Genomic DNA, 26,303 nt, shown 5'->3' on the forward strand with positions numbered 1-26,303 from the left:
GAAACTGAGAATTATAAGACTGATTATGAAAATATGATAGTCACCCATCAATAAGCACACATAAATAACATATCCATCAATAAGTACACACAAATATCATATCCATCAATAAGCACACATATATATCCTATCCATCAATAAGCACACATACATATCCTATCCATCAATAAGCACACATATCCTATCCATCAATAAGCACACATGCATATCATATACATCAATAAGCTCACATACATATCATATACATCAATAAGTACACACAAATATCATATCCATCAATAAGCGCACATACATATCCTATCCATCAATAAGCACACATACATATCCTATCCATCAATAAGCACACATACATATCCTATCCATCAATAAACACACATACATATCCTATCCATCAATAAGCACACATACATATCCTATCCATCAATAAGCACACATACATATCCTATCCATCAATAAGCACACATACATATCCTATCCATCAATAAACACACATACATATCCTATCCATCAATAAGCACACATACATATCCTATCCATCAATAAGCGCACATACATATCCTATCCATCAATAAGCGCACATACATATCCTATCCATCAATAAGCGCACATACATATCCTATCCATCAATAAGCGCACATACATATCCTATCCATCAATAAGCGCACATACATATCCTATCCATCAATAAGCCCACATACATATCCTATCCATCAATAAGCACACATACATATCCTATCCATCAATAAGCACACATACATATCCTATCCATCAATAAGCACACATACATATCCTATCCATCAATAAGCACACATACATATCCTATCCATCAATAAGCACACATACATATCCTATCCATCAATAAGCACACATACATATCCTATCCATCAATAAACACACATACATATCCTATCCATCAATAAGCACACATACATATCCTATCCATCAATAAGCACACATACATATCCTATCCATCAATAAGCACACATACATATCCTATCCATCAATAAGCACACATACATATCCTATCCATCAATAAGCACACATACACATCCTATCCATCAATAAGCACACATACACATCCTATCCATCAATAAGCACACATACACATCCTATCCATCAATAAGCACACATACACATCCTATCCAGCAATAAGCACACATACACATCCTATCCAGCAATAAGCACACATACATATCCTATCCATCAATAAGCACACATACATATCTTATCCATCACTAAGCACACATACATATCCTATCCATCAATAAGCACACATACATATCCTATACATCAATAAGCACACATACATATCCTATCCAGCAATAAGCACACATACATATCCTATCCATCAATAAGCACACATACATATCCTATCCATCAATAAGCACACATACATATCCTATCCATCAATAAGCACACATAAATATCATATCCATCAATAAGCACACATACATATCATATCCATCAATAAGCACACATAAATATCCTATCCATCAATAAGCACACATAAATATCCTATCCATCTATAAGCACACATACATATCCTATCCATCAATAAGCACACATACATATCCTATCCATCAATAAGCACACATACATATCCTATCCATCAATAAGCACACATACATATCCTATCCATCAATAAGCACACATACATATCCTATCCATCAATAAGCACACATACATATCCTATCCATCAATAAGCACACATACATATCATATCCATCAATAAACACACATAAATATATCCATCAATAAGCACACATACATATCCTATCCATCAATAAGCACACATAAATATCCTATCCATCAATAAACACACATAAATATATCCATCAATAAGCACACATACATATCATATCCATCAATAAGCACACATAAATATCATATCCATCAATAAGCACACATACATATCCTATCCATCAATAAGCACACATACATATCCTATCCATCAATAAGCACACATACATATCCTATCCATCAATAAGCACACATACATATCCTATCCATCAATAAGCACACATACATATCATATCCATCAATAAACACACATAAATATATCCATCAATAAGCACACATACATATCCTATCCATCAATAAGCACACATAAATATCCTATCCATCAATAAACACACATAAATATATCCATCAATAAGCACACATACATATCATATCCATCAATAAGCACACATAAATATCATATCCATCAATAAGCACACATACATATCATATCCATCACTAAGCACACATACATCTCATATCCATCAATAAGCACACATACATATCCTTACCATCAATAAAGCACACACAAATATCATATCCATCAATAAGCACACATAAATATCATATCCATCAATAAGCACACATACATATCCTTACCATCAATAAGCACACATACATATCCTTACCATCAATAAGCACACATACATATCCTTACCATCAATAAGCACATACAAATATCATATCCATCAATAAGCACACATACATATCCTATCCATCAATAAGCACACATACATATCCTATCCATCAATAAGCACACATACATATCCTATCCATCAATAAGCACACATAAATATAATATCGATCAATAAGCACACATACAGTCAGGTGCATAAATATTGGGACATTGACAGAATTTTCATATTTTGGCCTCTATTCACCACCACAATGGCTTTGACATGAAACAAACAAGATGTGCTTTAACTGCAGACTTTCAGATTTAATTTGAGGGTAATTACATCCAAATCAGGTGAACGGTGTAGGAATTACAACGGTTTCTATATGTGCCTCCCACTTTTTAAGGGGACAAAAGTAATGGGACTATCAACTCAAAAGCTATTTCATGGACAGGTGTGGGCTATTCCCTCGTTATTTAATTATCAGTTAAGCAGGTAAAAGGTCTGGAGTTGATGCTAGGTGTGACATTTGCATTTGGAATCAGTTGCTGTCGACTCTCAATATGAGATCCAAAGAGCTGTCACCATCAGTGAAGCAAGCCATCATTAGGCTGAAAAATGAAAACAAACCCATCAGAGAGATAGCAAAAACATTAGCTGTGGCCAAATAAACTGTATGGAACATTCTTAAAAAGAAAGAACGCATCAGAGAGCTCAGCAACACCAAAAGACCGGGAAGACCACGGAAAACAACTGTGGTGGATGACAGAAGAATTATTTCCCTGGTGAAGAAAAACCCCTTCACAACAGTTGGCCAAATCAAGAACACTCTCCAGGAGGTAGGTGTATATGTGTAAAAGTCAACAATCAAGAGAAGACTTCACAAGAGTGAATATAGAGGGTTCACCACAAGATATAAACCATTGGTGAGCCACAAAAACAGGAAGACCAGATTAGAGTTTGCCAAACAACATCTAAAAAAGCTATTACAGTTCTGGAACAACATCCTATGGACAGATGAGACAAAGATCAACTTGTACCAGAGTGATGGGAAGAGAAGAGTAAGGAGAAGGAAAGGAACTGTTCATGATCCAAAACATATCACCTCATCAGTGAAGCATGGTGGTGGTAGTGTCATGGCGTGGGCATGTATGGCTGCCAATGGAACTGGTTCCCTTGTATTTATTGATGATGTGACTGCTGACAAAAGCAGCACAATGAATTCTGAAGTGTTTTGGGCAATATTATATGCTCATATTCAGTGAAATGCTTCAGAACTCATTGGACGGCGCTTCACAGTGCAGATGGACAATGACCAGAAGCATACTGCAAAAGCAACCAAAGAGTTTTTTAAGGCTAAAAAGTGGAATGTTATGCAATGGCCAAGTCAATCCCCTGACCTGAATCCGATTGAGCATGCATTTCACTTGATGAAGACAAAACTGAAGGGAAAATGCCCCAAGAACAAGCAGGAACTGAAGACATTTGCAGTAGAGGCCTGGCAGAGCATCACCAGGGATGAAACCCAGCGTCTGGTGATGTCTATGCGCTCCAGACTTCAGGCTGTAATTGCCTGCAAAGGATTTGCAACAAAGTATTAAAAAGTGAAAGTTAGATTCAGGATTGTTTAGTTTGACCCATTACTTTTGGCCCCTTAAAAAGTGGGAGGCACATATAGAAACCGTTGTAATTCCTACACCGTTCACCTGATATGGATGTAATTACCCTCAAATTAAATCTGAAAGTCTGCAGTTAAAGCACATCTTGTTTGTTTCATTTCAAAGCCACTGTGGTGGTGAATAGAGGCCAAAATATGAAAATTCTGTCAATGTCCCAAAATTTATGCACCTGACTGTACGTATCATATCCATCAATAAGCACACATACATATCCTATCCATCAATAAACACACATAAATATATCCATCAATAAGCACACATACATATCATATCCATCAATAAACACACATAAATATCATATCTGTCAATAAACACACACAAATATCATATCCATCAATACGCACAAATAAATATCATATTAGACATTCTGTAATTGTGTATGAAATAATTACCTTGTGGTGATCATATTTAATCATTAACAATGTTAATGCATAAAGGGGTCTATTTACTAAGCTGTGTTAGAAGATAAAGTGAACGGTAATAACTTGCCAACACTCCCTGATTGTCAGGGAGACTCCCTGAAATAGCAGCAATCTCCCTGATTGCACCTTACCCCCATTATGAAGCTGTTATATAAAAACTCCCAGAGATATATACATTCAAATTCGATCATTAGTATCATTTCCCTGCATGGGTTATAAGGCACAATGATCCCTATGGCTACATGCATTTTCTGACAATTATCAGTGTGTTTTCATCAACAAATAGAGCTTACTAACTGCTTTAGGGCTCATTTACATTTGGGTGTTAATCAATTTTATGACACGCCCCCCAGATGTAGCAGGACACGCCCACTTTACCACCGTGCTCATAGGTGTAACTTTCACAATCTCCCTGAAATGCTTTTTCAAAAGTAGGCAAGTATGGGTACCAGCCAATCAGCTCCTAACTGCCATGTCAAAGACTGTCTATGAAAAATGGCAGTTAGGAGCTGATTGGCTGGTACCTTATCGCCGTTCACTTTATCTCCTAACACAGCTTAGCAAATAGACCCTTAAATCAAATATGCTGCTGTATGTATCAGGCCAAATGCCAGGTCTCTCCATGCATGTGTATCCAGCTATTTTAGTAGGTGTCACCTGGCCCTCTTTTGCAAATCTATGATAAGGACACAGCGTGTACATTCTTACTGATAAATACCTTAAGTGCATTTTAAATGCATTTGCTAAGTAGCGAAAACAGCTGGAAGTTTTCAGTTAAATAGTATGAGAAGGACTTTTTTGTTTATACATTACAGTTTTATAGAGCCATATTTCTGTTTAGAAAGGTGATGGATGTAATTACTGCAACAAACTATACAGTTTAAATATCACAGAACATTGTTAAATGAACGGTAACAAATTAAAAATTAAAGCCATTTAAAATATGCGGAATTGCAGGCTGCATTGTTTGATATTTCATCATTGCCTTTAAACAATATACAGATGAGCATGTTTGGCTTAAATAAATGGTGCAAAGGAGCACCTCCAAGCTGTGGGACAGCGTCTGATCCTGCTGTACCAGCCCGCCCAACTCAGTAGTAATAGCACTAAGATATTGGCGCGGTTACAGGTCGAACGGCGTGATGAATAATAATTTCAGCTGTTTAGCCATACAAATCGTGCTCTATCTGTACTTTCAATGTTTGCACTGCTCATAGTCCTATTGGCCCAAGGCTTGAAATAAGTTTCAATGTGTCAGACCTATTAACTAAAAAGCTTTTGACTTTTAGATCAAGGGTTATGTGCTTTGAGCTCCTCGACTATCAAGTCTTCAGAGGAAAAGTCATGGGAGAATTTACCAAATATACACACAAATATTAAGAATAATAGGAGACCCAATACAGGCAACAGGCGCAGTGGCGTAAGTTCATCCCAGACGCCCGGAGGCAAGTTATAATTTGGTGCCCCCCCCTATAAAAATAGGGAAAATAAATATAGTGCATATCTATCTATCTATCTAATCTACCTATTACATATACACAAAAACACTCATATAAAATAGCTTTAAGTGGGGTGAATATCATACATGCCGACTATCTGGCTACCCCTTCCGGGAGGGAGCAGCCAGATCGGCATTACTGGGGGGCGTGGCCAACAGAAGGGGGCGGGGCCGGCAAGGATGAGAAGTTTTTGCGGGCGGGGCTGGGGCGGAACCACACGAGCGCGTCATTTTGGCCATGCCCCCATTACACACTGCCAATATTACCGGCAGTGTGAAGCGGGGGGCGGTGCCAAAATGACGCAAATCGAGTCACCGCCCCCTTAGCTGCCGGGAGACTTGCAGTGGGACAGGAGGGGTCGGCGGCAGCCGGGAGACTTGCCTGCCATCCCGGGAGGTCGGGAGCGGCACCCGATTTTCGGGAGGCTCCCGACCAAATCGGAAGGGTAGGCAAGTATGGTGAATATATTATGGGCAAAGGAGGAGGTGCTCCTTCAATGAATTTCCTGAGATGACAACGAGCACAAACCTGCCAGATGTCGGGCCTAATGATGTCCCTAAATATACAATATAATGGGCATAATACTACTTGTCCCCGATAAGACTACACTATGTAGAAGAATCAGAAGTTGACCCATGGTAATATAAAACTAGCTGCATTCTAATGTCTATTCAAAAACTGCTTGTCTGATCTGCACCAATCATAACATGTTTGAACCCTTAAATACAACAAGAAATTTCTGGTAAAAAGCACCTCATATTCTGCAAATTAGCATATTTTTACTAGCACTATTTTTTTTCTACAATTTTATTTCCCTTCATTTGACACTGCCCCCCCCCTTATAGATCACTGCCCCCCTTATAGGTCACTGCCCCCCTTATAGGTCACTGCCATCCTTATAGGTCACTGCCATCCTTATAGGTCACTGCCCCCCTTATAGGTCACTGCCCCCTTTATAGGTCACTGCCCCCCTTATAGGTCACTGCCCCCCTTATAGGTCACTGCCCCCTTTATAGGTCACCGCCATCCTTATAGATCACTGCCTCCCTTATAGGTCACTGCCCCCCTTATAGGTCACTGCCCCCCTTATAGGTCACTGCCCACTTTATAGGTCACTGCCTCCCTTATAGGTCACTGCCCCCCTTATAGGTCACTGCCCCCCTTATAGGTCACTGCCTCCCTTATAGATCACTGCCCCCCTTATAGATCACTGCCCCCCTTACAGATCATTGTCCCCCTTGCAGCACTCACTTACCTCCGCTCAGCTCACTGCCCCCACACAACACTCACTGCAACCATCACACACAGCTTACTTCCCCCCTTATAGATCACTGTCCCTCCTTGCAGCACTCACTCCCCCCTCATAGCACACACTGACTCCCTAACAGCTCAACTCCCCCTCAAAGTTCACTGCCCACCCACTTGCAGCACTTACTGACCCCCCCCCAAAGCTTACAACCCCATAGCACAAACTGACCCCCTCACACAGCCTACCTCCCTCTCATAGATCACTGATCCCCCCACATATTATGACCCCATAATAGAATGCACTAACCCCCTCATAGCTCACACAGTCCTCCATTGCAGCACTCGCTGCCCCCTCCCCCCCCAAACAGCCTACTGTTCCCCCTTGCAGCACCAGGACACTTACCTGCAGTGGCGTCCTTTCCTCAGCTTGCGCCCGGAGGGGGCAGGGAGGGAGTGACCTGTCCTTTGCAAGGCTCCGGTAAATAAGGGGCGTGGCCTCATGGATGGGGCGTGGCCTCACGGACGACACGCCCGTTTTTTGCTGGAGGTGCAGGCTGACTCATTACAATCAGTGCAGACGTGGTGGAGGAGCCGGAGGAGGAGCGCCGCTGATGCTGATCGCTCAGCTCAGCGGCTCCTCTACTACTAGTTAGAACTCAAGACAGTGGGTATAATGGCCAGGACCCGGGTGACAATGGAGCCAGGTGCCTCCTTCAGGGCTGGTGCCCGGCGGCAACTGACTCCATTGTCTCCGGGAGTTCCGCCACTGAACAGGCGTGCAGAGACAGCACCCATCAATACTTTTATTAGGCCGATCCAACCTACTGAATCCAAAAAGTTGTTTTCTGTAGGACCAAGACGCCTGGCCGCTGGTCAACAGGTCCTTCTCCTGTACAATTATTATTATTATTACATTTTAATTTATAGGGCACCACAAGAGGTCTGCAGCGCTGTACATACAGTACAGGGTACACAGAACATTACACTACAATACAGTAACCAACTTATAAACAGAGCAAAGTAACAATTAGCAACACAATTCTCCAAACACTATACAGCTGGGAAGGTGAAAGCTGTCATAGAAGTGCTAGAGAAGAAGGCTGTGAGACAGTGAGGAGGAGGACCCTGCTCCTAGGAGCTTACAATCTAGGGGAGAGGGGAGACGGACAGATGACATGAGGCATGAGTGTGTAGAGGGGGACCTGAGTGCAGGAAGTAGGCGAGGTAGAGATGGCTGAGGCAGGAGGGAAATAGACTTGGTGACACGGTTATGTGTGGAAGGGTAAGTTTTGATGAACAGGTGGGTTTTCAGTGCACGTTTGAAGCTCTGCAAGGTTGGGGAGAGCCTAATCGAGCGAGGGAGCTCATTCCAGTGAAGGGGGGCTGCACGAGCATGAGATGAAGATGTACAATGCAAGTACAACCTATTTTATATTGGAGATTAGCGGCCGGTTTTTTAACAGTGTTCTTTTCAACAACTTAACGCAAGTTCGGATATGGTGTATTGGCTAACCAATACATGCGAGATCCAGATAGCCAATAAGATGATGTTTCAGATCCGAACATAAGAAAACCGAACCGCTCATTTCTATTTATCAAGACTTGGAGAGAGATAAAGTGGAGCCTGTAAAGTGACAGTTAGAAGCTGATTGGTTGGTACTTTAGCTCTCTCCAAATTTTGATAGATAAATCTTCCCGAGCATCAAAAGTCTCCAACCATGTCTCCTCTTACCACTCTGCCACCTGTCTCTAACATCTCACTAATCAGCTGTCCTATTTCACCTGTGTTCATCTCAGCCTTAACGAACATCTCTAATTTCTTCCTCTGGTAACTTTGCCACTATTAAAGCGTGCAATAATTACTCCTAGTCTGAAAAAGATGATTTTTGAGCCACACTTCATTTCAGAATACCCTCCCATCGCTCAGTTCCCCTCCAAACTCCCTGAAAGGCTTGCCAGCAGTCTACCGACACACACCCTTTAATCACAGGATCCTTCACCTGCTCTAAGGTACAGGGTGATTTCATCAATGGTTAATTTGAAGATCACTATTTGCTGCTAAAGCTGGGTACACATTAGACAATATATCGTTTTGACGGAACGATATATCGGGCACATTGTCTAATGTGTATCCGCGATAGGGCACTCCCGTGGGTTGTCACATCTGACGTACTGCACAGTAGATGTGACGATCTGGCGGCCACTAGTATGCTCCTGGATGCCAGCCACTGAATGACATATTGCGCGGTCACTCTATCAGAGCCAAAATCACTCCCACTGACATCACTAGTGATGTCAGTGGGGCCGGCTTCAGACGGTAGGCGTTCCCATGGGTACGCCTCCGTCTGGCAGCCACGCCCCCGGCACGCCCACCAAAGGGGGCGTGCTGTCAATCAACATCGACAGCACGCCCCCTTTGGTGCGAGACCCGGAGCGATGGAGAGCCCGTCGCTCGCCGGGTCTCACGCATGCGCACGACGGAGCTCCCTCCGTCGTGCGCACGCGCAGTGGGGGAACATCGACCCGCTTGCGAGCGTACTGCCGCTCGCGAGCGGGTCTGAATGACCCTCTCTGTCCCCTTCCACAGTACTGTTACATATCTTCTCCGATGATGGAGACTCTGAATTGTCCTTACTCCTCCTCGGCTAACGCACCGATTATGTAGTGGCTAAGCTGGCACGACGCCATGTTGGTTTTCGCCCATTCAAGAAAAACCGCCTAATCTTTCAGATGTGTCCCCATACATACTGTATATACATACATATGGGTAGGGTACGGGATGCCGGCTATCAGGATACCTGCGCTGAGAATCCCGGTGCTGGCATCCTGACTGGGTTAAACTACCGACACCTGCTGGTAAGTACCCTAACCTTACCCCCTAATCCTAACCCTCCATCCCCACAGCCTAAATCTGACCCTTCCCAGCCTGATCCTAACCCTTCCCCCCACAGCCTAAGCCTATCCCTCCCCCCACAGCCTAACCCCAACTCTCCCCCCTGCAGCCTATCCCTACCGCCCCCCCAAGAACCAAACAACCCCTAACCCAAATACTAACCATTGGGATGCCAGCGGTCGTGATGTTGGTGTCGGGATTCTAACTGGTGTCAGGATTCCGGCGCTGGCATTCTGAGCACTGGCATCCTGACAGCCGGGAATCCCAACTATATTACCGTATATACTCGAGTATAAGCCGAGTTTTTCAGCACATTTTTTGTGCTGAAAAAGCACCCCCTAGGCTTATACTCGAGTGAAGTGTAGCGCTGACCGGACGGCGTTCGGTCAGCGCTACACAGCACAAACACACAGCCGCCGGAGCCGGCAGCTGTGTGTTTGTTGTAATCAGCAGCCGTTGAGAGTCTGTCAGACTTTCATCGGCTGCTACTGCTCCCACTGCGGGAGCCATCTTCCGGCTCCCGCAGTGAGTAATGGGAGAGACGTCATGAGTAATGACGTCTCTCCCATGCAAAGCGGCCGGAGGAGCTGTTAGCGGCGGGACCAGGCGCGGGGGTTTCAAGTAAGTGATTTATTTTTAATTTTTATTACGTCTCTCTCTACTGGGGGGGGGACTACTGGCTGCACTACCAGGGGGGGATTACTACAGGGGGCACTACCAGGGTAAATTACTACAGGGGGCACTAAAAGGGGGGATTACCACTGGGTGTACTACCAGGAGAGGATTACTACAGGGGGCACTAAAAGGGGGTATTACCACTGGGGGAACTACCAGGGGGGGATTACTACTGGGGGCACTAAAAGGGGGGGATTACTACTGGGGGCACTAAAAGGGGGGATTACCACTGGGGGCACAACCAGGGGGAATTACTACTGGCGGCACTACCAGCTGCTGCACTTCCCACCCTAGGCTTATACTCGAGTCAATAATTTTCCCAGTTTTTTGTGGTAAAAGTAGGTACTTCGGCTTATATTCGGGTCGACTTATACTCGAGTATATACGGTATATATATATTATATATATATATATATATACACACGCACACACACACACACACACACACCCCTGTCTGGGGTGTCGCTCTCTGCAATGGTGCTTCTAGCACACAATGGTCTGTGTCTCAGAGGTGTGTTGCATTAGCTGAGTGTACTCCCCAGGGCAGGGAGTGACACCCCAGGCAGGAAAGAGGAACTGTACAGGTTGTGACAGGTGCAGGGTTCTAGAATGAACACTAGGCAGATCTGCTGGACAATAAAATCCTCAGCAAGTGCATGGCCCCTTTAAGGCAGAGGTCTCCTGTTCTTGCCCTATGCACAATATGTCCTGTACATTTGATGACTTCAGAATTTTGTGTGGTTAAATCCTTGAAAGAGGAAACCGAAAATCTGCTGAGGGTCACAGTTTGTAACCTAATAAACAACACTTTTGATTGCTTAACCTGAGGTTTTACATTTAGCTTTCATGTTGCTGAGATCACAGTTCGAAAAGATCATAATCTAATAAAGTAAGTGACCTCCGCATAGCAAACTATGACATTACATTCTAATGCTACAGAATCTGGGAAATTCCCAGGCACCACATTTATAATTACACATGTTTATTTTTCTTATTATGTTGTTGTTTAGTTGACATATATAACAATAACATTTTAGTTCATGCCTAACAAAGCACTGGTATCCCCCAGTTAGGAGAAATGATTATATTAAACTTACTTTTTTGTCATAATTTATTCGCTAGGTTACATAACAGTGTGACATTTAATTTGACTCTTGTAGAGCAATAAGACAGCTCAGACATATTTAAGCGGCATTCTCAGGCGACAATCACTGAAGCCGAAGGAGCGTCTCCGCAGTTTTTCGTCATGTCATCGACCCAGAATCCAGGCAAATTGGTTTGATGGCAGTGAAGAGAGGTAACCAATCAGAAGCCTCACCTACAGTGTCTTTGGCTTCTGATTGGTCTTCCCACTCAAACCTCATCTAAGCAGCCATTTTTAATGTGTAATTTCAAAATGGCCTCTGCCCTCTTTGATTTTGCCTTCATACTATAATAAACAGGAATTATTAGCAATAAGCCCCATTATATTAACACATAGTTATAGAAATCTTTATTTGGTGGGTCACAAAGAAAGGGAGATTTTTCAAAAATAAACTGAGTTTCTAATAAGTTTTTTTTTTTTTTGCAGTTCTCATATTTTACTATGCTCAGTTCCAATCTTGGTTATGTGTGGAAACCACTCCCCCCTTCACAAGATGGCTGCCATTATGAGGAGATGGAACATTTGCAAAGGATGAGTTCCATAGGTCATAAAAGCCAACTGAGCTGGAGTACAGATCAAGCCAATAATTGCCAGTGCCAACATAGAGCACTGCTGCTAAGCACCTCACAAATAATACTGTCTGGATGTCCTTACATGCACTACAATCACCATACTGAAATGTTTAATTATCTTGCTCCAGGCAGCATTTCTGATTTCTAAATACTCATCTTCAATAGATTTTAAAAAATATATAAAACCTAGAGAACATACATCAACGGCAGTAATTGCACTTTCTATGGACAAAAATCCTTTAGACAAAATTATTCGAAGCAGCACTACCTCCGGGAAAGATACATTACTAATGGTGTCCAACACTAGCCATAAGCTGCTCCATGCAAATGTTTTTCCCAAAGCTCCTCCATAGATAGGAAAGCAGGGATAGCTCGAATGAAATCTAGAGTATGAAATTGTTCTTCCTCTTTATTAGTTATTTTATGGACAGAGAAAGTATGATCTCTTCATTGATATGGAAAGTGGAAACTACTTTAGCTCAGAACAAAATGATTAGTTTCTAATACCATAGTCATTGTTTTGAAAAGGCTCTGTACACCACAGGGCTTGTAGTTCACCAGCTCTATGGTCATATGTGATTTCTACAAGACAGTCGTACTTTAAGTGTGAACCATTTAAGGTTTACCTCTTAGGATTCATTAAGGCCTCCAAGAGCAACAGAGGCTTCAAAAAAGTTGACTACAATGCTTTAATCTGCTCCCTGGCATATGAGATCGGCTGATAATTTGGTATCCAGAAACTTGAGTTGTGAGGGAGGTGAGAGCTAAGCCATTGTTAAACCCATCTTTAAGGAAATCCAAAACAAAGTTACTTGCTCTTATTTGCTTTGCTATTGACTAGCTGTTTTGTATGCAGTGCATCCGGAAAGTATTCACAGCGCTTCACTTTTTCCACATTTTGTTATATTATAGCCTTATTCCAAAATGGAATAAATTCATTTTTGTCCTCAAAATTCTACACGCAATGGACCTCATTCAGACCCGCTCGCAAGCAGGTAGATGTTTGGCTGTGCGCCCGCGCAAGCCCCGGAGTGAGAGAGAAATTCTCTCGCTCCGGGGCTCACTACAAAGCTGTTGATCGACAGCTCGACATTTTGTAGGCGTGGCGGGTGGGTGGTTTCACAAACTGAGGCGTTCCCTAGCGAACGCTTGCCGTTTGTGGGCGGCCCCATTGACATCCCCAGTGACGTGAGTGGGAGAGCTTCCGGCTCTATTAGAGCCAAAAGCTCTCTGGGGCTTGCGGCAGACGAGATCCTACATCAAGGGTCTCGTCGCAAACAAGCCCGATGGTCACGATGGTCTTTTGAGGGTAATTACATCCAAATCAGGTGAACGGTGTAGGAATTACAACGGTTTCTATATGTGCCTCCCACTTTTTAAGGGGCCATAAGTAATGGGACAAGCTAAACATTGCTAAATCTAACTTTCACTTTTTAATACTTTGTTGCAATTACAGCCTGAAGTCTGGAACGCAAAGACATCACCAGACGCTGGGTTTCATCCCTGGTGATGCTCTGCCAGGCCTCTACTGCAAATGTCTTCAGATCTTGCTTGTTCTTGGGGCATTTTCCCTTCAGTTTTGTCTTCATCAAGGGAAATGCATGCTCAGTCGGATTCAGGTCAGGGGATTGACTTGGCCATTGCATAACATTCCACTTTTTAGCCTTAAAAAACTCTTTGGTTGCTTTTGCAGTATGCTTCGGGTCATTGTCCATCTGCACTGTGAAGCACCGTCCAATGAGTTCTGAAGCATTTGACTGAATATGAGCATATAATATTGCCCAAAACACTTCAGAATTCATTCTGCTGCTTTTGTCAGCAATCACATCATCAATAAATACAGGGGAACCAGTTCCATTGGCAGCCATACATGCCCACGCCATGACACTACCATCACCATGCTTCACTGATGAGGTAGTATGTTTTGGACCATGAGCAGTTCATTTCCTTCTCCATACTCCACTCTTCCCATCACTCTGGTACAAGTTGATCTTTGTCTCATCTGTCCATAGGATGTTGTTCCAGAACTGTAATGGCTTTTTTAGATGTTGTTTGGCAAACTCTAATCTGGTCTTTCAGTTTTTGTGGCTCACCAATGGTTTACATCTTGTGGTGAACCCTCTACATTCACTCTTGTGAAGTCTTCTCTTGATTGTTGACTTTGACACATATACACCTACCTCCTGGAGAGTATTCTTGATTTGGCCAACTGTTGTTAAGGGGTTTTTCTTCACCAGGGAAATAATTCTTCTGTCATCCACCACAGTTGTTTTCCGTGGTCTTCCGGGTCTTTTGGTGTTGCTGAGCTCTCCGGTGCGTTCTTTCTTTTTAAGAATGTTCCAAACAGTTGATTTGGCCACACCTAATGTTTTTGCTATCTCTCTGATGGATTTGTTTTGATTTTTCAGCCTAATGATGGCTTGCTTCACTGATAGTGACAGCTCTTTGGATCTCATATTGAGAGTCGACAGCAACTGATTCCAAATGCAAATGTCACACCTAGAATCAAGTCCAGACCTTTTACCTGCTTAATTGATAATGAAATAACAAGGGAATAGCCCACACCTGTCCATGAAATAGCTTTTGAGTTGATAGTCCCATTACTTTTGGCCCCTTAAAAAGTGGGAGGCACATATAGAAACCGTTGTAATTCCTACACCGTTCACCTGATTTGGATGTAATTACCCTCAAATTAAATCTGAAAGTCTGCAGTTAAAGCACATCTTGTTAGTTTTCATTTCAAAGCCATTGTGGTGGTGAATAGAGGCCAAAATATGAAAATTCTGTCAATGTCCCAATATATATGGACCTGACTGTATATATATTTGTGTGTATATTTGTGTGTGTGTATATATATATATATTTGTGTCTGTAACTATAGGTATAGCTGTAAACACAGTATTTATATACACATATCACACAGTATGTGTGTGTGTGTATATATATATATATGTATATATACACACACACACACACACACACACACACACACACACACACACACATATACATACACAGGACCGTAACTAGTAGAGGCACTGTGGGCTGCATTGCAGTCGCTCTTTGGCCCTTGCTCCAGGTACCCTGTACCACGCTCCACATGGGCACCCTTCACAGTATATGCAGCCAATCCGGCGTCCTGTGGACGCAAGGTCAGCGCTGCACTTATCGGAGCTGCCGGTCATGCTCCCTCTGAGTGACGTGATGCACAGGCCCTGCTACGGCTCTGTTTATATATATACAGAGCCGTAACAGGGCACAATGCACCCTGTGCATTACGTCACTCAGAGGGGATGTGACCACATATATTACATATACACATATGTGGGTTTTCTGCTCCAAATCAACCTGTTTTATATTTATTTTTGAAGATATGCTTATTTTGCAATCATTTTGTCTTAGAAATAATATTTATTTTTAATAGTGGTGGCGGCTGGGAGAGAAGGCTGAAGCTTTGGCTAGGGTGCCGGGTGGCCTTGCACCGGCCCTGTCTAGAGTTGGCCGACCGTTTAAACTGAGCGATTGTGGGAGAAGGGCCCTAGTCAGGGAGATGACCAAAAACCCAATGGTCACTCTGTCAGAGCTACAGCATTCTTCTGTGGAGAGAGGAGAACCTTCCAGAAGGACAACCATCTCTGCAGCAATCCACCAATTAGGCCTGTATGGTACAGTGGCCAGACGGAAGCCACTCCTTAGTAAAAAGCACTTGGCAGCCTGCCTGGAGTTTGCCAAAATGCACCTGAAGGACTCTCAGACCATGAGAAACAAAATTCTCTGGTCGGATTGAAAAAAGATTGAATTCTTTGGCGTGAATGCCAGGCTTTATGTTTGGAGGAAACCAGGTACCGCTCATCACCAGGCCAATACCATCCCTACAGTGAAGCATGGTGGTGGCAGCATCAGGCTGTGTGGATGTTTTTCAGCGGCAGGAACTGGGAGACTAGTCAGAATAGAGGGAAGATGAATGCAGCAATTACAGAGGCATCATGGATGAAAACCTGCTCCAGAGCGCTCTTGACCTCAGACTGGGGCGACGGTTCATCTTTCAGCAGGACAACGACCCTAAGCACACAGCCAAGATATCAAAGGAGTGGATTCAGGACAACTCTGTGAATGTCCTTGAGTGGCCCAGCCAGAGCCCAGACTTGAATCCGATTGAACATCGCTGGAGAGATCTGAAAATGGCTGTGCACCGACGCTTTCCACCCAACCTGATGGAGCTTGAGAAGTGCTGCAAAGAGGAATGGGCGAAACTGCGCAAAGATAGGTGTGCCAAGCTTGTGGCATCATATTCAAAAAGACTTGAGGCTGTAATTGCTGCCAAAGGTGCATCAACAAAGTATTGAGCAAAGGCTGTGAATACTTATGTACATTTGATTTATTTATTTTTTTATTAAATTTGCAAAAATCTAAAAAAAAAACGTTTTACACGTTGTCAGTATGGGATATTGTGTGTAGAATTATGAGGACAAAAATTAATTTATTCCATTTTGGAATAAGACTAACATAACAAAATGTGGAAAAAGTGAAGCGCTGTGAATACTTTCCGGATGCACTGTATATGTATGGCATTAATTTTGCCACACAGCTAATACCATGTTGAATATGGGTAAAACCGAGCATGGCCACATTTCAGGAAAATCCGCATACCTATGTAGAATAAAATAACAAGCTGTTTTAAATAACTCCCACACTCAGCTGAGAGACAGGAAAGAGACACCAGGAGGAGAGAGGGTCTACCTTATCTACTCTCCAGGCAAAGCCGCAACTAGGGCGCTGTGGGCAGCACTAGTAAGGCCCCCTGCCCTTGCTTCTGGTTAGCAGGATGCCCGGCAGCCAGGATCACTGTTGCGGCACCACCGGGACGTCCTCTAGACACTCCAGACAGGCAGCCTGCAGTCTGTGCCACTGATCTGGAGCATCCTCAGGATGCTCCAAGTCAGTGCAGCACTTACTAGTGCTGTCAGCTCTGCCCGCTCCGCGTGACACCATTAAGTCAGGTGCTAAGGGGGCGGGCCAGCACAGTGTGCATTTAAGTCCTGCTACGGGGTTTGCCTCCAGAGGTGTTTTTTTTTTTTTAACCTGTTAAATCATTTTAAAGGACTGCCAGGGAGTATGGAAAGGAAATAAAAAAATGTGTCTGTTGCAGACTGCTGGAACAGGTTGCTATTCAATAGAGAAGCCAGTGAACAAATAAAATGCTATTATAAACACAAAATGCAAAAATAACATTCCACAGAAATGATTAGATTCTGGGTGATTTAAGTTTATACTTTAGCTTCTGTAAAAAATAAAGCAGTGTGAATAATTTCAAAGCTTGCCTTTGTGCAAATTAACCTTCTTTCATTCACCATTTAATGTTGTTGTTTTTTTTTTTAATAGGTTTATTTAGTTTGATTTTGCAAAGTGCTTTTAGCTACAAAAAAAAAAGAAGAAAATAAACATACCGTATTTCTTCCGAATCTCATTATGTTTTATGGTCCTTTTGTTCTTTCTGTAAAATAATTAAGAGAGAAAATCAGACATGTACAAGATGAGTTACACCTGCACCTAATAAATTCTCCCTCAAAGATGTACAAACAGTTTATACTTTAAAAGAACAAGCGCTCATTAATTGTAGCTTTGTTTATTGATCTTTCTATTGCAAGTTCTCATAAAGGTGACAAATTAGGTCAATTCTGGTGAACAGAAAAAAATAAATACATACAAAGTACCCTTTCATCATTATTATTTATTTTGTGGTGGTGTGCCAGAAAGTCTCCTACTTTATAATACTTTTCTGAGGATATTGTGCTGATGAAACGCGTCAGTGATTAACAATATTAGTTTACTGTAGAATTAAAATTTGACAGCAACAGTTACGGACTTGCATGCTACAAGAGCATTTGTTTCTGGGTGGTAAACGTGTAGTTATCACATAAGAAATACATAATTTCCAGTACTTGGGAGTTAGGCAGACTGCGTATGATGCTTACTCTGGATCGGGAAAGAGCATATGTCATTGATTACAACAAATGAGTCAGAATGCATTAGATTGTGAGTTTTTGGTGAGTTAGAACTCTCAAAATCGCCAAATGTAATACCTTACAAGTGTGATGTTAACTAACAAAGTCGCCAGTCTTTTACAGTGATATGTGATGGTTTTGAAGGTCAAATTCACCAGAAAATGACTTTGGCCAAAGAGATTGATCAAACTACATGAATTTTGATATATCTATTCAGGGAGAACATAATAAAAATCCATATTAAATATATATATTAACTTTGTCACTAATTAATACTTAATTAAGGGTCCTAAAAAATAATTAATAAAGAAGCGAGCTGTAATTATTAAAATAATTTATAATTGGGGGAAATAATATTAAAACACATTTACCAATTATATTACAAACCTGTGGCACTACAAGTGACAGCGTTGATGTACATCTATAATTAAATGAATGTAGACTAAATTAACATAAACTATATGATTGTATGTATAACTTAAAGTGTTATTTTTAGATGTGACGACATGTATGTTTAACATGAAAAAAAAAATCAGGACAGCGGCTTGTATCCAGTCAAAATAGAATACAGCAGTTTTCTGGGGACTTTGAATCTAGTCACATTCTATTACATACAGCGACTTCGAACTGATTGGAAACTCGCCAGAAACTTGCTAGTTTTTCAAAATTGGAGACTATTACATTCCCCCATGGAGCTATTAAGTGAACAAAAGTCATATTTGGATTACTTTTGAATTGGTGAGAGCTGTTTATCCTGCATTTCATTTATTTTCTATTTTACAGAGACTGTGTCAGACCATCTACAGTCATCTGCATTTGGTGCAATATCGGGCTTCACATTTGTGCAGGTCTATCATGCTAATTAGGTGCCAAAAAGCAAGCAATTTTCTAACGCCAGGTATGATCTGGTGCAGAACAAGCACAATGTACCATTGTTAGTACAATTTATATAGATATATTGAATTTTTTTCTTTGCCCAATTATTTTTCCTGGACCCCATTTTTGTTCACTGTATTTCTAGGAGACAGATTTTTATATATTTGGTTTTTTAAATTGAAAAGGGAGAGCAGCATAAAACAAAACTAGTTAAGTATCAAATATCACTGTATGTAATACAATAAACCAAAAATGGAGGTGCCCAGACTACGGGCAATGAGCACCATGCAAGACAGTTTTTATACACATGACCACAATATATGTTCATGAACGTTACACAATGACGACCGTGTTTTCATCAAATTGCATGGGAAACCATTACTAAAATGTTGATAGTGAAGTCGTACCCTCCAAGAGGGCAGAAAAAGAATAAAACGTTTTATTTATTTCCTTAACGTTCACGGTCAAGTGGTGAGAAGAAGCAATTTATTCACAGAATAAAAATGCAATCTATGAAATATTGCCCTCTAGTTCAGAAGCTCTGCTGGACAAAAGGGCCTGCAAATCATTAAGTGACAAATAGGTAATTTCACCTAAAATGCAATTTTGGGACAGTCAGCGCAGAAAAGGAGCAGTACAGTAATTCCAGTCGTTCTCCAGTCATTCTCTGTTCATCATATTAATTAGCAAGCCTTGCGCAAGGATTATTATTTTTTTTATTATGACTTCTAAAATACCAACCTGATAACATTGTGCAGGAGCAATTTAAAAGGGGATGTAAAAGGTGAATAATACAGCGGCTGAATGTAATCTTTAAGCCAATTATTGCTACTACTTAACTTCTGATGGAGTAACATATCATGTAATTAACTTGTTTGGAAAATGATTGCATGAATTATTAACTCTTCTTCTCTGCATATACAATTATATTAACTGCCACAGTCATATTAAGATATGCAGTAGAGTGTCAATTATAATAATAAAAAAAAATAAAAAAAAGTAAAAAAAAGTAAAACATAAAAAAAGAAAAACATCTCCCCTTTGTGCAACCAGATACAGTATTTTTTTGGAAATCACCTAAAGCTGAAAGAAATATGAAACATGGATGGCTTTATTTGTTATATTTCGTGGAGTATAGAAATCTAATAAAACTGCTTCTTCGTACATGTTGTTGGATGAATTATACTGATAGATTTTCAATACATTTTTATATGGTATAATTATTATGCAGTGTGAGTCTTTTTTTTTAATAGCTGAGTTGCACTTAGTGAAAAAAAGAACACTGCAAAAAATTATATAATCTTTAACAGTGATTTTACTCTCATGGTATTCAATGGCATGTGGCAAAGACACTATAGCTAAGTACCAGTACCTTTTTTTCATATATTACTTAATATTATAAAAATGATATAAAACAGTTCCAATATTTCCAATACTTGCCACTGGTACGACGTCACGGTTATTATGAACACACACATAGGCTTGTAGAATTCATCTTATAACATGCCCGATAATGACACCTTAGCTGACCATTGCATATGGCACCACAGTCACATCGACTCCTATCCTTATTTAAATTCCCATAAAATAACATTAAATTATAGTCCGCTATTGCCACGAATAACCCCAACCTCATTTCCATGCTCCCAACCTGCAAAAACCTTAGCGAGAGATAAAGTGCTGGAGATGCCTATAGCAACTGATTGACTACTATCATTTTATAGACTGTGCTAGATTAGTGACAGAAGATTGGTTGCTATGCTCAACTTCTCCACTTTCATTCTCTCTTAGGTTTGATACATCTCCCCCCTAGATGATATAATGAGTACAGTATAAACCTGGATACATTTCCTAAAAATTAATTGTGCAGACGAATGATGGGAAAATCTATTTTCAAAGGTTGATCAGTTTTCCATTCCTTGTATTAGATTTTATAGCTAGAACATCTGTTGCAATAACTGTAAATGTAAACAGATATAATCTGGCAAACAAAAATCTGAAAACAGAAAAAGAAAGGAGGAAGAAGAAAATAACACAGATTGTATGTCAGGATCGACTGTTCCTTACTGCAGCGCTGGCTTCCACTGACTAGCAAGCGCGGTCAAACTTCAGGTTCGGCGGTGGGTGGCATGCTGAGTATTCTCCCCGGAGCCTGGGTGACATCCACGCGATCCTCCATATCGGAGTTCCAGCGGCGGTGATCATGGGAGCAGCCATATTGTCTGTATCACCTGACTGTTCTCGCATCCAATGGTAGCCTGGTCAGTTCTCAGCTGACTCTCTCCTCCAATGGACAGCTACCTAAAGGTATAAAGCAGGACTCCAGGAAGTAGGTAGCTGCCTGAACAACTACACTATTCCAGTGACTGTTGGCTGTAACATCATTCCAGGCTCCACGCGGTGTTCCTTTCCAGTGACTTTCTCCAGTGTCATCTCCCAGAGCTATCCTGCATCTGGATCTCCAGTGTTACTCCGCGTCAGGATCTCCAGTAAGCTATTTCAGCTCTCACACTGATTCCTAGTGTTATATATTTCAGCTCACACGCTAATTCCTAGTGTTACATATTTCAGTCCTCGTACTGATTCTCAGTGTTACATTATCAGCCTCCATACTGATCTCCAGTGATTAACTTTAGCACTCGTCTGCATGCTGAACTCATGTGTTCACTCAGAGCTATCCATGAGCTGACTTCTAGTGTTTTTCCTTCAGTGCTAATCCAGTGTCTGGCTCTCCAGTGTCTACTCTACTAATTTCAAGTATTCTACTACAGTGTTTCCCCTGCGTCTGAATGACCAGTGTGAGTACTCAGTATATCCTACGTGTACTAATTTCAAGTATTCTCCTTCCATCCTTACCCTGCGTCTGTATCTCCTACAGAGCACGTTAGTGCTAGCCAGTGTGCGTATCTTCTGAGATTTATTCCAGTGTATCCTCTACGTGTTATCTTCCAGTGTTGACCTCTATGTGTTATCTTCCAGTGTATTCTCTACGTGTTACTCTCCAGTGTATTCTCTACGAGTTATCCTCCAGTGTATCCTCTATGTGTTATCCTCTTCGTGACATTTCCAGTGTGTACTCTATGTGACCCTTCCAGTGTATTCTCCATGTGCCATCCTTCTGCGTATAATTCCCAGTGTATTCCCCAGTTAAAGTAGTTATTCTTTTGAACCCTGCCACCTAGTCAGTTGCTAATTCCCGGGTCCTTGACCAGGGGACCACGACCTGCTGGTTGGGTAAAGCTAAGACCACATCCCGCTTGGAGGGGTCACTGGTGAAAACCACCAACCAGTTAGACTCTGCGCCCCTAGTCAGGTCTTGCCAACACCCGGGGATTAGCCGAGGAGGAGATCTATTTTACTTCTTCCTCGTCAACTGCCGCCTCCCTGCTTAGTCCCTCCGGCTCCCATTCTTTGGACTGAAAACCACCAGAGCCAGGTCGTGACAGTGAGGTCGCACAGTGGGGTTGAGTACGGGATGCTGGAGCTCGAGCATTCTGACAAGTGTTGGGATTCTGGCGTCGGCACTCTGACCGCCGGAATCCCAGCGGTCGGCATTCTGACCGCAGCCCCGCCCAGGGAACCCAGATGGTTGTGAATTTGGAGAATTTTTCCATAACAGCTGCATATAGTTTTTCTCCATAAAGCAGAGCCAGCGACAATGTAAATAATGGAACAAAGATGATTTCTGCACATAAAAAGTGACCCGTGGTAGAGGTACAGTAAGTTCAAAACAGTCAACGGGCGACTGCCAGACGTGAGCAGAGAACGCAGGGGGAGGCTATGGAGTACACTGCAGTAAAGATCAGCTTGTTCTGCCAGGACGCCAGAGGTGAGATGTACGCAGGCCCCTGCACTTCCGCACAGCAAGCCTGACAAGATGTCACTCAAGCTCTGCCTGCTCAGTGACACAGACACTGCACTCCTGACATGACGGCCTGCTACAGAAAAGGTAGAGCACAGTGTCCATATATAGTTAAGTATAAACAGTCTCAAGTTATTTCATGTATATTATTCAGCTTAATAATGATGCATATACTGTATTATACGTATTTATTTCAAACAGTAGCCTTTCTTGTTCTTTAGAGAAAGAAAAACAGAGACAAGCGCGCTATCACTATGTATAAAAGAATAGAGAAGGCTGCTAATCAGGGCGTTAAACCACTCCCCCTAAAAGACAACCATACAAAGATTAAAAAAAAGGGCAATCAGCGCCTAGCACTCTATTCTAATGAAGATGACCATATGGTGAATAAAAATAAAAAAATTGAAATAAAAATAAGGTTACCTCCAGCTCATATATTCAGCAAATATATTTTATTAACATATCAATATATGCATGTGTCAGTCACAAATAGAAACTAAATCAGTTTACACTGAGCCTCTCAGAGACAATAAAAGGCAATGTAGAATAGCAGACAAAGGGCAAAATTTACAAAGCGGCAGTTTGACGGCGGTCTCTATTCTATTCTATTCTACACCCCGGCGGTTTGGTGGCAGGTTCTATTCTGTTCTAAACCCTGGGGTTTTGGCGGCGGTTTTGCCATCTGCAGATTTACTAAGGCCAAAACCGCTGCAAAACTGCCATCAAAACACATTTTAGGTTAGAATAGAACAGAGCTGTCATTTAGAAACCGCTGCAAAACAGCCACCAAATCCCCGGGGTTTCAAACTGAATAGAACCCGCCACCAAACCCCCGGGGTTTCAAACTGAATAGAACCCGCCACCAAACCCCCGGGGTTTAGAACAGAATAGAACCCGCTACCAAACCCCCGGGGTTTCGAACAGAATAGAACCCGCCACCAAACCCCCGGGGTTTCGAACAGAATAGAACCCGCCACCAAACCCCCGGGGTTTAGACAGAATAGAACCCGCCACCAAACCCCCGGGGTTTAGACAGAATAGAACCCGCCACCAAACCCCCCACAGAATAGAACCCACCACCAAACCACCGGGGTTTAAAATAGAATAGAAACCGCCGCTTAGTAAATTTTGCCCAAAATGTAGTTATATATACACAATACCCATCCAATAGTCCGAATACACACATATATTCCCTTGTGTCCCTATTTATCTCAGTGGGTCCTCCAATGAAAATAGTGTCCCACAAGGTAAATGTTGTAATCCTCGCGGCGACAGGTGTGTCTCGCTGTTTAGCAAACTTGCCAATCAAAGTGTCAGTGCGTAGGGTATATCATATATAATGCCACAGACGATATCAAAGCGTCTTCTCACCGATACCTCTCACAGTTCAATGCGGTAGGTGGAAGGAATACTGAATGTCTAAAATTCAACAGACCTGTCCTTCTGAGGAAACACTCAATTGAGAGAGAAACGCGTTAAGGAAACCTACTAGGCCTCATACTCTGCCATCGATGGCGGATCTCCCTGGTGTGCAGACTGCTCTATTTGCTTCCCTGTTGGAACAAGACCCGCAGTGTGAATAAGAGCAATCCGGGACTGTGTACTGTCACACTAACTTCTTGCCAGCTATTATAGCAATCCCCTTAAATAAGCCGTATTAAGTGGGATAGATGGCTGTGCACACGTACTGCCAGAGGAGACGGGCTGACACATTCGCCGCTAGATCACAGCCCCATCAGAGAGCCGCATCCTGACATAGGAGCAGCCAATCACACATACTGTTGAGACATGTCTGTTGAATTTTATCCGTGACTGGCAAGTTTGCTAAACAACGAGACACGTCTGTCGCCACGTGGATTATAACATTTACCTTGTGGGACACTATTTTCATCGGGACCCACTGAGATTAATAGGGACACAAGGGAATATATATGCATTCGGACTATTGGATGGGTATTGTATATATAACTACATTTTGTCTGCTATTCTACATTGCCTTTTATTGTCTCTGAGAGGCTCAGTTTAAACCGATTCAGTTTTTATATGTGACTGACATATGCATATGTTGATATGGTAATAAAATATATTTGCTGAATATATGAGCTGGAGGTAACCTTATTTTTATATTATTATTATTATTTTAATTTACCATATGGTCATCTTTATTAGAATAGAGTTAAAGGCGCTGATTGCCCTTTTTTTTTAATCTTTGGATCGTTGTTGTTTAGAGAACACTAGTCTCTATAAGTCATTTATCAATAAACTTTGTGCTGATGAACGTGCTTTCTGTGGGGGTGGCAAGTTGCAGAGAGAACCTAAGCAGCTAGCCATCTTAGAGCGATCCGTATATCCACCCCAGGAATTACCTATTAGTTTTGCCTTGGATATCTCAAAATGGGCAAATCACCATTACAGAGACTGATCCGCTGGCAGCTGTTCTCAGTGATCAGCGTATATAGAACATGCAAGGGGAGTGAAACGGTGGCCACATTTTAGACAAACAACCAATCAAGTGCAGTCATTTGTCTTGTACAAAGCCCTGACAAGTGATCTGTTTTCTGTACCGATGTCTGTTCCCAGGGTGCACAGAGGAGCAGGACTATGTATTCACATATTCATCTTTTTCACAGCAAACCTACAGCCCGCGCACAAAACTGAGACAGTGGCCAGCTGAAGCACTGATGAGTGACGTCTTGATGTGGGGCTGATGAAATCTCAAATCAAGAGTAAATTTGTAAAAGGATTTAAGGTCAGCAAGGCAAGAGGTTGATTTTATAAACAGACAGTATTTGTTTCCTTCAAATGGGGGAGAACTGTCAGATACCCTAAAATTGATGTTTATGTCATCTCCATTGTAACAAGATAATCAATGTTATTCACATCACCTGTCAGTGGCGTTAATGTTATGGCTTTATAATTAGATGGGTTGGGTACGGAATCCCTACGGTCAGGATGCCAACGGTCAGAATACAGACAGATTTTTGTAAGTATTATAACCATCCCCCTAACCCACCCCTCCCACAGCATAACCA

General features: G+C 42.0%; 1 protein-coding gene across 1 annotated transcript in view; it reads right to left on the reverse strand.

Annotated features, from left to right (window-relative positions):
• The window catches only part of LOC148473426 (pituitary tumor-transforming gene 1 protein-interacting protein-like), a 135,270-nt gene that overhangs the window by 27,682 nt on the left and 81,285 nt on the right, over window positions 1-26,303 (reverse strand). The window contains exon 6 of the mRNA XM_088459597.1: window positions 17,976-18,022. Coding sequence (XP_088315723.1) covers window positions 17,976-18,022 — 47 coding nt within the window. The remainder of the gene's footprint in view (window positions 1-17,975; window positions 18,023-26,303) is intronic.

Source organism: Taudactylus pleione, unplaced genomic scaffold (genome assembly GCF_031769625.1).
Source record: "Taudactylus pleione unplaced genomic scaffold, aTauple2 ptg000916l, whole genome shotgun sequence".
Classification (NCBI taxonomy): Eukaryota; Metazoa; Chordata; class Amphibia; order Anura; family Myobatrachidae; genus Taudactylus; species Taudactylus pleione.